At 34.0% G+C, this 15,001-nt stretch overlaps 1 protein-coding gene across 1 annotated transcript in view; it reads right to left on the minus strand.

The window, feature by feature from the left end:
• Nucleotides 1-14,614, minus strand: part of LOC145661173 (cuticle protein 8-like) — a 33,700-nt gene extending 19,086 nt beyond the window's left edge. Inside the window, exon 1 of the mRNA XM_081726622.1 lies at nucleotides 14,471-14,614. Coding sequence (XP_081582748.1) covers nucleotides 14,471-14,614 — 144 coding nt within the window. The remainder of the gene's footprint in view (nucleotides 1-14,470) is intronic.
• Between the last annotated feature and the right edge of the window lie 387 nt (nucleotides 14,615-15,001).

Genomic DNA, 15,001 nt, shown 5'->3' on the forward strand with positions numbered 1-15,001 from the left:
ATTTCCCTAAGGCTGTCCTCATCTTCAAAAAACAGCAAGTGGCACTACGAACTTATCTGTTTCTCTGTGTGTCTGTGACTGTCGGTCACTGACATACGTAGTTCATGCTCGATTGTTTCATTCTGAGAAATTCAGTTACAGGAAAGAAACATTTGTTTTCGAAAAAAATATACATATATTGTAGTTACTCATCCGAATTGTAACGCGAAAAAAGTAACACAAACTAGGTACGTTACTTAAAAATTTGTAACGCGTTACCGTTACAGTTACTTTGGAAAAAATGTAACGCGTTACTAGGAAACGTTACTTTTTAAGTAACGCGTTACTTGCGTTACGTTACTTCCCAAGACTGACTTTGATTCAGTTGACTCACGATTCACTGATCGACTCCATCTCTGGATAACATGTATACATAACAGTTATTCCAAAGTGTTTTTGTGTGCCCTGTCCATTTCACACTCCATGATTATGTCCCTTCAAACTATGATGAGAGTCCTTGTTAAGGTGATAAAGGCATACTCGTGTGGAAGGTGTTCTTTACGGTCACTACTTTCTCATTGTTATGCGAACTAACTTTTCTATCGTATATCGTTACAAATAATAACTACAGTATACTGCTTGTGAATTTGAATCGCTCTTTGCATAAAACTCTTTTGTAAGTACTACATTCTAGTCAGTTTCTATGAAATTATTCTGCAAGCTATCTTCAAGAGCTATTTTTCCATTCCATTTCAATAAGAAAACTTCTGCATCGCTTCTCTCGTATTTCACTTTTATGTGCTCACTAAGACCATAATAACTTAGTGAATTTAGTTCCTTCAGACAAAAATTTGTATAATAAAGATGTATAACAGATAAAAGCAAGGCATCGACAACTGCAACAAACGAAAGCGCTTCCTCTCGGAATAAACGTGACTCGATTGAAGAAATGGTTACTGGTGTCCTTTTGCTTCGATCTTTTGAGGTAGGTCAAAATTTATGTTCTCAACCTGACAAGATGTTTTTCTATTATTATTAGTGTTATTATTACTACTAGTTTCTTTCGACAAGTGAGATAAGAGAGAAATAAAGAAGGTAGAGAAAGAAAGAAAGATGAGAATCTAGAATTGTTCCAGTTTATTAAGATACGTTGTTTCTGGCACAGGGAGAAAGTTGATGGCATCAATTTTGTTAGTTCCAAAAGAATAGGTCTTTATTTTCATTCTGATAGTTCGAAATGAATAGCTGTTGTTTGTTCTCTATTAAGCTTCACATATTATTGTTATTATTATTATTATTATTATTATTATTATTATTATTTATTTCACGTATTATGATTGCAATAGAAAGCTTATTATTTCAAACAAATTCTTCAACTTGGAAGTCATATCTACTTTTTATTAATCAGTTGAATGGCTTATTATTCCTAATACAGTAGAACCCCTCTTGTCCGCCCTCGGCTGGTCTGCCACTTCGGTTGATCCGACCGTGCTCGAGCCGAACCTGTCCCGACACGTTGGTGACTTACGAGGCCCATTGTCGTTTACTGCTATCACGGTATTGTTGTTTACTTGCTGTTACCGCGTATCTGCTTTAGCGCTCCGTCATCTCTTGTACCGTTTTTTTTTTCGTCGTGCGTATTTTTTGCACTGTACTGTGCAGTTCTTAGTGCTTACTGTTCGTTGGTTTTTACTGTAGAGAACAGTATAGTCATTTTTGAGTTCATAGATTGTTTATTTTAGTGTAAATCAGTATTTTTTGTCTATATTTTCTGATAATCCGACCTTTTTGCGTTCCGACCTTACCCTCAGTTCCAAAGGTGTCAGATTAGAGGAGTTTTACTGTACTTCTTTTCCTTTTTTCTTTCTATAGGCACTATATCACTACGGTCAGTAAGCGTGCTGGCTCCTTTATACTATAGAAAATCAGAATATCTTAAACCGAAAGGGTTATTAATCGATGTGTACACAATTTACTATCTGTGAAATGAATCCATAATTCCTCAATACTTGTATACATACACCTAGTTCTATTTCTAAACCCAGGGCAGCGGTGGCTTAGTGGTAGAGCGTTCACGTCTAGTGCATGGGGTCCTTGGTTCGATCGCAGAGTGCGCCAAGTGAGGTTTGTGGTGGACAAACATGTGCGCGAGTTTTCTCGGAGTTCTCCAGTTTCCTCACACTTTCTTCATTCCACCATTTTATTCATTTCTCATCATCACCGTCTCATTTAGCCTAGCCGGCATAAACGTGAGACGTAAAACTTAAATATTTCATTTTTTCTAATTCTAAACCTATTTCTCTAGCTCAGCTTTTATCTTGTAAGTTGCCATAATCTTTCTTGAACCATAGAGAAAAGAAACTGCTATTCTATATCTACTGTATTAGCTTAATGGTCCTGCCTAACTAAGTTATGGTTAAGAGGCCTCATCCCGGTGAAATTAAAATACCGCTAATTTTACAGTAATTATGTGATATCTTCCAATAGATAAAAAAAAATAATCAAAATGTGGAACAAGAGCGCCCTAGACAATATTATTTTGCATTAGGTACTGTTATCACAAGTCACCTAGTAGCTTTCCGTTTTCAGCAGTTTAGAAACGCGAAAATAAATGCCGATTTTCAAAATATCTCGAAATCGAAGGCAGATAAAATGAGTCGTGATAACGGTATCTCATGTAAAATGATATTATTTAGAGCCCTCTTGTTCTACATTTCGATTATCTTTTATCTAATGGAAGATATTACATAATTATTGTAAAATTAGCGGAATTTTAATTTCGTCTGGATGAGGCCTCTTAAGTATGTTAGAGTATGTCTTCATTTCATTTCTTTCCTTTTTTCTTTCTTTGAATTTAATGTCCCACGATTATGCATAGAAGTTAGGACAGATGGTGACAGTGAATGAAATGATGGAATAAGCAAAATGAAATGAAAGGGACCCCCCTCCAAGAAAACTCATTTACACGGTGTTTTGTCAACCACAAACTCCACTTCGCGCGACCTGGAATCAAACTAGGGAACTCACACTCCGGATTTGAGCTCTGTAATACTGAGCCACAGCGACCCAGAAACTGTCTTTCTGAAGAACAATAAGAAAGAACAAGTCCACTGATGAAAAAATATATTAATAAACTTCCAGGCCAAATTAGATTAGGAATTAGATTTCTGGGCTTCGGAATCTTGGACCATGTTAGTTCGTCATACATATGGGGGTTGACATTCCTCGGCGATCATTCTGGCCGGGAATTGGAGAAGAAGAGACGAATGAAGTAAGAATGAAGTGGCCTAGAAGCATCCCGGGATTTGCCTGGTGTGAATGAGAAAAATCCAGAAAATATCACTCAGAATAAAAAACTGGGACACCTTATCGACCGAATGTCTCTACCAGAAATCAATCTCGCGGCCGTTAGGACTAAAGGCGAGAGCATTAACGACTACGCTACGCGGGAGCACAAGGCCAAATTAGGCTTTAAACTTTTAGCACTAGGGGATGAAATAAATTTTCTAGAAGGTTTCAATCGTTTGTAAGTCCACGCAAAACGTACTATTTCGGCATTCATCTGGTAAAACTAAACAAACACATGTGAGCTATATATCCAATCAGAATACGTGGCTTCAACTCATATTAATTGAAGCGAAACTCTTAACTGCATGCAATTTGCCGCATACATGTATTTACTTTAGAAAGGTTTGAAAAACAAATTACCTTTACATGGGACGTCATATTTCTTAAATATATAGTACTGTACGAATATTTTGCTATTTTATAGAAATCTGTTGGCTATGTGTGTGTGTTTTAATTGATTTACTTTTAGGCCTACTTTAAGTTCGTACGCAAGATCAGGTTTATGAAGCTCAGACAGTATTATGTACGTGGTCTCCAAACCATGCCGAGACATCTTGCCAGATCACCTCGAACAGGACAAGCATTTATTCGATACATTATAATTTTTCAGGTGTCCGTAGTCTGAAAAAGACGATTGCGCTATAATCAATTAATATATTTTTAGAAAAGCACATACGATGTCTTTCCTCCGGTTCTTGTACGAAACTATGTCCATTATTTTCTTGATTTATTATTATTATTATTATTATTATTATTATTATTATTATTATTATTATTATTATTATTATTATTATTATTATTATTAGTTCTCTCTAGCCCCAAACGATAAGAGTGAATGTCAATTACTACATCAATTTAATTACACCTAGATCGAATTGTTCATTCACTCATTAAAAATAAAATAATTCATAATCTCGAAATTCTAGTACATGCCCTGACTCTTACTAAGTTGGGGAATGAAGTGTGGGTGCTATTGGCAGTATTAAATATTGCTTCATAAAATTCAAACAATTGACGGGATTGAGGTTCAAAAGACTTGTAGCCATTGTTTGCTACTATTGCATGCTTCAGAAGATCTTTTAGTCAATGTTAAATAAAAAGATCAAACAAAAATATGCATATATATTAATAGATTATTAGGAGAAAACAGTATAAAAATTTATATAGAAAAGATTTTGTTGTACTCAGTGTATTTCCATATTTGGAATGTGGGCTACACTGTCACTGAGTGAAAAAGTGAAAAAGAGCAAATGTAAGTAACCGGTTTCGCCTAATTCCATTGTCTAGTTGGATGTAGACAACGTAGAAGAGTGAAGATAGACAACACACGTGTATGTGCCACGTAGGTAGTAGTTCTGCAGTATATTCATGTACACTCATGTCCAAATTGATTGTCCCATATCTATAACTGTCTTCTTGTAAGAATATAATTTCACAATGATCTCTCTGGGCACTTTTGATACTGATACTATGTGTATAATCGGCAAATATATATTTGTGGTTAGTGGTCAGCTGGAAAATTTTCCGCTATATTTTTCCGGAAAATTTTCCCAAGTAACAATTCCTCAGCAATCATAAAATTGGTTGAATTCATGTATAGAAATGTTAAAAATTGAAAGATCGTTTAAAGAATCTGAAAATTTTCATGGCTCAGACAATTTTCAGTACTATGTAGGAAAAAGTTAAACAATTTTTCATGAATCGAAATATTTTCTGTCTTATATGGAAAAATTGAAGAATTTCTATGAGTCGGAAAATTTTCATCATTTTGAAGCAAAAAGTAAAACAACTTTTTGTTTTTCGTAAGCCGGACAATTTTGGATATTATGTATAGTGATGTTAGGTGGAAAATTTTCCATTATATTTAACTACTACATTGAGCTAAAAAATTGAATTTCTGTAGAGGAAAGTTAGTCAGCAACAAATTATAATTTTCCAATTAGCTTTCGGGAACCGGAAAATTTTCTAATATTTTTAGTTGGGAAGTAAAATTTTACACAGTGTTCCTCTCTCTCTCTTCCTCTGCGAGCTCCTTCGTTGCTAAGCGGTTAGCATACGCGCCTTTGGCATGGAAGACCTGGCTTTGATTCCCAGCGGGAGCTCATGTAGTTCGGATTCCACGTTAATCAGTTGGTCCCGTCTTATACAGTCTCGCTGCTGAAAGTGACGTTAAAATCAAAATCAACTCAATTCAACTCCTTTCTCTCTCTCTCTCTCTCTCTCTCTGTCTGTGTGTGTGTGTGTGTGTGTATGCAAAATGCAGGGAACATACATCGAGTTCGTAGAGTACAAATATCCCATTCTACTATTTAAAATTTCAATTTTTTAAAAATCATGAATATTTTCGGATTCATGAAAACATACTCCACTTATTCCTACATCGTTGTTTAGCCGTAAAATTTATTGGAGGTAAATATTGTCTTAAAAAGTATCATGAAGTGAAAATCTAACGATTCTTCATTTCAAGGATGTTTCAAAAACTTTAATGCGTTCTTCCCTTAGAATACACCTTTGATCTTACAATATTAGATTTCGTCAGTTTAATACGCATAAGACGGTTTTCTCATAGCTTTACTACTTTTATAGATTTACATACTGGAACAAGTAGATATAATATAAAGTGCCTACTGTAAATTTTTGACTTCTCAAAATTCGAGTTTAAGTAACTCATGAAAGCAAATACTGACCATTTTCTGGAAATAAACATTTATTTATATATATATTCATTCAGAAGAGAAAGTGAAATATAACTAATAAGGAAGCTGATTTGTATAGTTGTTCTTCCAACAAAATAATAAAAGAAACATAAAAAACTGCACTATTAGCGCTGCGTTCTAAAAGCAATAAATAATTTCATTTTAATTTACAAAATGAAAAGTATATTTCTTATGTATATATACGTACTTGTTCTATGGAATCGTCATTATATCTAATACATTTTTATACATGATAATGGTATCTGCTCTAAAATGTTGATTTTACAAAATTCCAATGTTGAAATCATGATTTAGAAGTGTTAAACACAATAAAATCTTTTATTTTCTTATTTTCTGTTACAAAAATAATCTTCATAAGGAACTTTTATGTAGTTATTTCATTTCATACGCAGTCGTACATGTGAAGAAATAGTGGAATTTTCTGTTTCTGAAATTGTTAAATTTACAAAGGTTTCTTTTCAATTTCTTGTTACATTTTAAATATTGGAATGGGATATTTGTTATCTACGAACTCGATGTATGTTCCCTGCACTTTACACACACACACACACACACACAGAGACAGACAGAGAGAGAGAGAAACACTAAATTTTTATTTCCCAACTTGAAATATTAGAATATTTTCTGATTTCCGAAAGTTAATTGGAAAAATGATAATTTGTTGCTGTCTAACTTTCCTCTACAGGAATTGAATTTTGTAGCTCAATGTGCAGTTAAATATAGTGGAAAATTTTCCACCAAACATCACTATACATAATATCCAAAGTTGTCCGGGTTATGAAAACTTTTTTCACTTATTTCTACATCGTGACGAAAATTTTCCAATTCATGAAAATTCCTTTGACTTGTTCTACAGCAATAAAACTTTCCAATTCACAAAAAGTTGTTTTACTTTTTGCTTCAAAATGATGAAAACTTTCCAACTCATAAAAAGTTCTTCAAATTTTTCCATACAACACAGAAAATACTTCGATTCATGAAAAATTGTTTCACTTGTTCCTACATAGTACTGAAAATTGTCTGAGCCATGAAAATTTTCAGATTCTTTAAACGATCTTTTACTTTTTAACATTTCTATACATGAATTCAATCACTTTTGTGAATACTGAGGAATTGTTACTTGATCACGGATATTTGTGAAGAACGGAAAATTTTCCGGAAAAATATAGAAGAAAATTTTCCACCTCGAAATATATTTTTATGAATCGGAAAATTTTCCGTTTCAAAATTTTACGGAAAATTTTCATCACTGTACAGGACAAATAGTTTTTCGATTCATGAAAAATTGTTTCACTTGTTCCTATATAGTACTGAAAATTGTCGGAGCCATGAAAATTTTCAGATTCTTTAAACGATCTTTCACTTTTTAACATTTCTATACGTGAATTCAGTCAATTTTATGTATACTGAGGAATTGTTACTTGAGCACTAATATTTGTGGAGAATGGAAAATTTTCCGGAAAAATATAGAAAAAAAAATTCCACCTCACATCACGGCTAAACAACGATCTAGGAATAAGTGGAGTATGTTTTTATGAATCGGAAAATTTTCCGGAAAATTTTCATCACTGTTTGTGGTAAATTTTATAGGAAAAGAATTATAAATACAAGAATTAGAATGAGTAAAACAAAATGTTGCTAAAAGGATAAGAAAGTTTTATTTTCGTTTTGTTGTTCTTATTTACTGCTCTTTTGACATGAAATTTACCACATACATGTCTTTACCGATTATACACATACCAACATTATAAGAAATACCGAGCGAATTCGTTATCAAATTATATTCCTACAACAACATATTTATAGACATGCGACTCTCTCAGTTATACCTATAAGGCTAGTCAAAATGACGGACTCGATATCATAAAGGCTTTAGCCGGATAAGGCGGTGAAGAGTGCCCTTACACGGATTACTGTGATTTATACCAAAGCTACCTCATATTCAAAGATAACTGTGACCAGAAAATCAACTTCAAATTCCTTCGAATTTCGAAGTTATTGTTAAAAATTCGAAAATGAAAAAGTGTTCATATCTGGGAAATGACTTGAGTTACGAGCATGAAACGAAATATGAATATACCTTATTTAAAGAGCCTTACCAAAAACAAGAAACAACGTATTTCTCCCTTCAAATTTCGAGCGAAAAGTGTGTCGAAAATATTTTTGCTTTATACTTGAAGATATGCAACCCGCTTTACGTCATAAATGTTTTGGCCGGCACGAATACTATCAGAAGTCAAAGACGGTCGAGTTTGAATTTCTGACTTCTCATGAATAGCTCTATATGAAAGTATAAACAGTGTTACTGTTGCAATTCTAGGAATGGAAAGGGAACAACACATTTCAGATATGTGTGCATCTGTCATGTCGTCCTTCGAAAAAAATAATTTTATTCTATAAGTTAGGAATCGTGGCCTGTTTGCAAGAAGAGCTCATAACAATTGAAAAAGCTATTGTGGCAATAAAACCTCACAATACTTTTGACCAGTTGGTATTAATCTTTGATGAAAGATATATTCGAGACGATAAGATGTCGAATAATGAATATGAACGAAAATCGTACCCTGTACAAAAAAAAAAAAAAAAAAAAAAAAAAAAAAAAAGAAAGAAAGAAAGAAAGAAAGAAGAAGCCTCTATGTAAGGCATTTACTATTTAAAGTACGACTAGTTATATTTTAGATATACTGGTGCCATATACTGAAATCACAAATGACGCTGCAATAGCAAAATGTGTGTTTCAAGATCCAAACCGGTTAACGATTCACATGGCACGAGGTGATATTTATTGTGCGAATTGCGGCTTTCGGGCTACAACTGAACATTTGGAAGAAAGAGGTTTTACAGTTTTAATGCCTACATTGAAAAGTAAGCGCAGGCAATTGGCTACACTGAGAAAAATCCATTATCTGGGCAGCGGTATATTGTACAAATATACGGAATCCATAATTTTTCTACGGAAATCTAAGGATCATATGTTATCCTTATGCTACATACTTTCCCTGCTTAGATGTTACATCATACTATTGCAGGATGTATGTAATCTAATAGTCTTTCGTATATTACATACATATATGTATGTTAAATACGTCAGCTATATGTTACATACATCCATCGGTATGTGAGATCCTCACCGCCTATACACTTTCCTTTCGTTCGTACGGAAAGTACGTTTGTTCGGAACACTTATACAGGAAGTACGTTTAAAATATATTTTTTCAGCTACGCGTTTGCTGTACGTTAAATCCAAAAACTACAGGATTTACATATGTAACCAACGTTTTTAGTTTTGCCATATACGTTTCGTTTTCTCGGTGTACGACCGAAGCGAACTTTTTCCGCTATGTTACAAAAATTCGCTGGGTTATTGAGGCCGTTCATGGTATTCTTGGACAAATATTGTCTTCTACGTCACCATTGGACAATAAGTTGCTTCCTCAAGTTGGATTGTTAGTCCGGACAGCTTATTTTTTTACATAATAATTTTGGTAATTATCTTAATTCTGGCGCTGGCCTTTATGAGGAACTTCAACAAATGGAACGACAGTACATCGCAGAGAACACATTAGGATTAGAAGAAGAAAAGCATGGTTGAGACAGGTGTACACAATCTTTTGCAAAAGTCATATCTCTGGACATTCTGGAATTCCCGGAGTTGACAGAGTAGGACCTAATTTTTTTTACATGTTGCAATCAGTTGTCTCAGTCAGTTTCCTATTTGGCTGAAATGGTGAACGAGAGCTCCCTTCGTGACTAAGCGAGAGCTCCCTACTTTGTCATGGGAAACCCCGGTTCGATTCCTGGTCCATGTCTCATATATCCTTTCTGCTGAAAGGGACGTTAAACTCAAAATCAATTCAATTCATGCAATGATGAAGATAACAGCATCAATCCCCATTTCCTGAAAGAAAATACCCACACCTTTAAATTCGAAGTACGATCTCGATATATTAGTAGGAATACATACAGGTGTTATTATATATTGATTTTGTTCCAAATACTAAAGGGTATTCGAGTCTAAAGCCGTATTATTGTGAATTTGCACATGGGAAGCGAACAGTTTGATGTCGTTCATATATCGCTGCAAATATTTATTACCTTTCACGTACTCAGTACTCTACTAAGATTGTTCGGCCTACAGAGATTTTAAGCAAATTGTGTGTTGCCAGGTTTGTCACCCCAGTAATAAACGCACATAGTGATGAAGATTGAATGTTTCATATACCGTGTCTTCTATTTCTCCTGTAATGTTTTCTAATACAGGAAGAAACATTGCTAAAACATATTGAATATTTTTGCATTATAATAATCGTGTGCATTACAATATTTTGTACATTACATATGGGTATACATTATATGTAGGGATAATAAAAAGCTTGTTTTCTGTAAATCACGTTTTAAAATATTGATATCCTACTAAGGCAGACTGAAAATCAATGGCACTAATCTCTCACGCTGTTTCTGAAAGAGATACGATTATGAGAGTTATACTGTCATATAGCACCATTCATGACGAGTCAGAAATTCAAACTCGACCATCTTTGACATCTGATAGTATTCGTGCCTGCTAAAACACTTATTTCGTAAAGCAGGCTGCATATTTTCCAGTCGTCTCCGAGTCTTTGATCTTCCCCATTTTACACCAAGTTGCATCGCGTGTATTAAACGATCTATATATTATGGGTGAGTTGGAGCTGCGTCTATGGTGAGAAATAGAAGATGATCACTCAAACATAAACCGAATTCTTTCGACGAGCTTTTCACTAGAAATTTAAAGGGCGAATATAGTGTTTTCGGTAAGGTTTTTCAAACAAAGTATAATCATATTTTGTTTTATCCTCGTATCTTAAGTCGTTTCCCAGATATGAACACTTTTTGATTTTCGAATTTTCAACAATAACTTCGAAATTCGAAGGAATTTGAAGCTGATTTTCTGGCCACAGTTATCTACAAATGTGAGGTACCTCTGGTATACATATCACAACAATGCCTGTAAGGGCATTTTTTTACCACCTTATTCCCTTTATTCTGTGAAAGCTAATAAACGTATGTTACTGTGCTACATGCTGTTCGAAAGGTTAACTTTCAACGTTTAGTTTCCATTCAGTGTTTCCAATTTCTACCGTTAAGGGTCAGCAGCAAGCATGAAATGAATTGCTGATATTAACAAAATATGCTACAGGAGATTTGGTAGAAACTAGACTTTCGGCTTGAAGTGCTCGCGTAGAATAATTGTGATTTATTTGAAGAAAACTTTGACATATCTTACAGTAGCATGCATTTATTAGATTTGACAGAATACATTTCTGAATCCGAGTCCATCATTTTGACTTGCTCTGTATACTTATAATATATACATATTTCTAGATAGTTAAATCACATTAAAATATAGTAGAACTTTGCAACTGCTTTTGCATACCACAAGACTGGGGTTACTTCAGATATGAAAATATGTTTAAAAAGCAATTAAATTTGTGCTCTCTTATTTCCTATACTGCTAATGAGGTCTGATGGCCTATGAAAAATATTTCTCACCAATTATAATACTGTCCGACATTTTGGGATGAAGTTTCTGATGACTTCGATTTGGTGTCCTCCCACTTGCGACAGTCCTATTAGCGACAGGAACTGTTAACTGTCCTATAAGCGACCGATTCGATCTGTTAACTGCGCTATGAGTCACCGATTCGTTCATACTAAGATAATGGAAGAAGATAAGGTTTTCTCTTCTTTAACTTGTTTCATGCTAATGTGATTTAGAACCTAACAAAATGTACTATGAGAAATTTCGCTCTACCTGCATTTAATACGTGAGACTGCTCTCATTACATTAACAATATTTTATACGTTTTTCCTAATATTATATTTTTGAATTAATTTCTATGAATACACTGACTATACCAAGGGGAAAACTAACTAAATATTTAGAGTAGCTCCGCCTTTGTCTATGATTCTAATATAATTAAATATTTCATGTTAAAATGATGCGGAGCATAAGTTTAGATTGAATATGTTTATGGCATAAGAAAGAAATCAGAAAGAGGTAGGGGTGCCCGAAGAAAATTTTCTAGGGTTGCTGTATCACGTCTGGCATATCTGGTATTTAATGTACGTGGTTTGCTATATTGCTTATAAATTTTCGTGAGCCAGGGGAGGGATCCCTGCCTTCCCATCGGGCGCCCATGGAAAGACGCCGTTCACCACTTAAGGATATCAAAGAAATCGGAAGTCACGGTGTATTCGAAGAAATTATTACAGAAGTTACAAATCTCTCGCAGGACTTAATAGTTCGTTTATTATATTATTTCGGGATTATTTCAGGTTGCTATACGACAACCTTTTATATATAAGTCAAAACAAGGGAGGAAGACAAATTAAGCAATTAGTTTACGTTTTAGTAGCTTACAATGGGGGAAGGTAGTTTAACAAGTTTGTTTACCTTTTGGATTATTTAGAGTGAACTGCATTGTAATTGGTGGGATTGGTTGAGAATAGCCAATCAGATGTAAGGGATCTCAAAAGCTGTCTTTCATCATTGACATTTTTTTTTTCATTTTATTCACAGTGTCTTAGAAAGTCTAAAAAGTAGATAGTTGGCGAAACAGTTACACGTTTAAGTTTTTCAAAATAAAATATATTACTGTGCTCAGTGAGTAATTAGATTTGAATCAAATTAAGTACAGAAAACAGAGCTTTTGAAGAAAGGGGATATTACTTTTTCAATAATTACATAGGAATACACTTTTCATGGAAATATCCCTGTTGTCTCGTTATTTGATATGTGTTATGTCAAATCTAACTCAAAATTAAAATAAGGTTTACTGCACTCACAGTAGAGAAAAAACATATTTGAGGAACAGTATCAGTGGCACGTACATATTCCATACCATGGTTGTTCGGGCGCTAATAATGTCAGAGGCAAACATATCTTATGAGATGGAATCATATCATCTTCCGTCATCTCAATGTAAATGAATCGGTCGCTCATAGGACAGATAACAGTTCCTGTCGCTAATAGGACTGTCGAATTTTGGAAGTAATTCTTCGATTTTGCTTGTGTTCTTAGATAATTTGGGGATACTGATGACGAAACTGAACTTATTTTTACCCTAACACATCAGGTTTTTGTGCAAAAATCACAGAAACATGTGACAATTACGGAATTTGTGCATTTTTGAAACAAAATAAAAAAATTGAAACTCGAGATGAATACAATGTTAAGTGTGTTTCAAAATTATACCTTTATGTAGTTTTCAAAAATATGATTACGTTTTCTATAGCACGTCTACTTTTTAATCTACAACTAATTTTCACATATTAGTGTTAAAATATACACATACTTATTTATTACGTAAGCAAGAATGGAAACCCTAGGTATAAATACTTCGATTTTACTTATGGATATTTATGTATGTTATGATAAATAACTGTTCATAAACTGTAATATGCGATATAAAGTTTTTCAATTTGAATTTTCTTGTAGATTGGAATGATTGAGGCGAAAACGGGATTTGAAGGAAAGCTAAACATTTAGACCGGAAAATGTTGACATAGAACTGAAGAAAAGCTTGAAGAAAGCATATGTATAGGGTGTGCCTTTGTATTAACGGAACGCACTGTCTTTAAGATAAAGTGGAAAACTGAAGCCTTCAAAATGTGGTGCTGTAGATGATTGTTGAAAATTAGATGGGTAAGAAAGGTATTAAATAAAATGCTGTTGTAAATGGCAGAAGAGAAAAGATGTAGACTGAAAGCTATCTCATCAAGAAGAAATTTTAGAAAAAAATGAAATGAAATCATTAAATTTTACGTCCCACAGGTATGCCAGCTAGGCTAGTGGAGACAGTGATGATGACAAATGAATGATATGGTGGAATGAAAATGTGGGAAGAAACGAAATAATCTCAAGAAAACCCACGCTCACGGTGTTTGTCTACCACAAAGCTCACTTGGCGCGATCTGGGATCGAACCATGAACTCTAGGCACCAGATGTGAGCGCTCTACCACTGAACCACAGCGATACCGATATTTTTGAGTTGACACTTTTAGTGAAAATAGGTTTTTCTTTTAAAAAAGAAGGTATATTCAAATATGATATTCTGGCAATTGGCTAATAAGACTAACAAGAAACTTACAAGTAATAACTATACTCAGGTTAGACAGCTACGAGATTCTAGGTTTCCGTCATAAGGTTATGAAAGGAAATGGCAGGAGAACTACCCAGTTGTAACTGTGATTGAAATGTACAGATTAAATTATACAAGATGGAAAGAAACACTGCAAGAAAATGAAAATTCTTAGGAAAGGAATGAATAGAAAGCTGAGTCGAACCAATCGAGATACTGCTGATCCAAAAAAGCATGAATTGGAATGCTCTCTTTCAGATCGCAGTAAGAATGATTCCACTTTTATGAGTGTGAACAATTACCTTAATAATGTCAGGCAAGTAGATGCTACTTTCCATTTCTTGCTTACTATAATGATGTGTATACTCGAAACTAATGGTCGATTCATCATCCGTACAAGGAGTTTTGTTGTGCTTCAAATTTCGTCTTGTAGGTATCAGTGACATTGCTAAGGAGAACTCAACTGCTTCGAGGAGAAAATATTGAGTTTCATATACATGTGATCGATCCTAAACTTTTCCCAAGTGAGAAAGGATCAATTGCTAACTGCTGCACTACAAATAATAGTTTCCATTATAGAAGAAAAAATACCAGGCAAATATCATTGTATGATAGATTGTATTCTGCAACAAAACTCTGAATTTCTGATTAGAATGAGTCCTTCTAGCGTAAGATTTATACATAAACATTATATGTATCTACGTAGTATCTAAGTATCAAACAGTCAAATAACTTGCACAAAAAGATGCACAAAGCAAACAGAAATTAGTAAGGTCTTATTTCCAGTTTCAGAAAGATTGTGTTTTGCGGGGAAAATAGTAAGAAACAATCTT

The sequence above is a fragment of the Thermobia domestica genome, chromosome 9 (assembly GCF_964235325.1).
Source record: "Thermobia domestica chromosome 9, izTheDome1.hap1.1, whole genome shotgun sequence".
In the NCBI taxonomy this organism is placed as follows: domain Eukaryota; kingdom Metazoa; phylum Arthropoda; class Insecta; order Zygentoma; family Lepismatidae; genus Thermobia; species Thermobia domestica.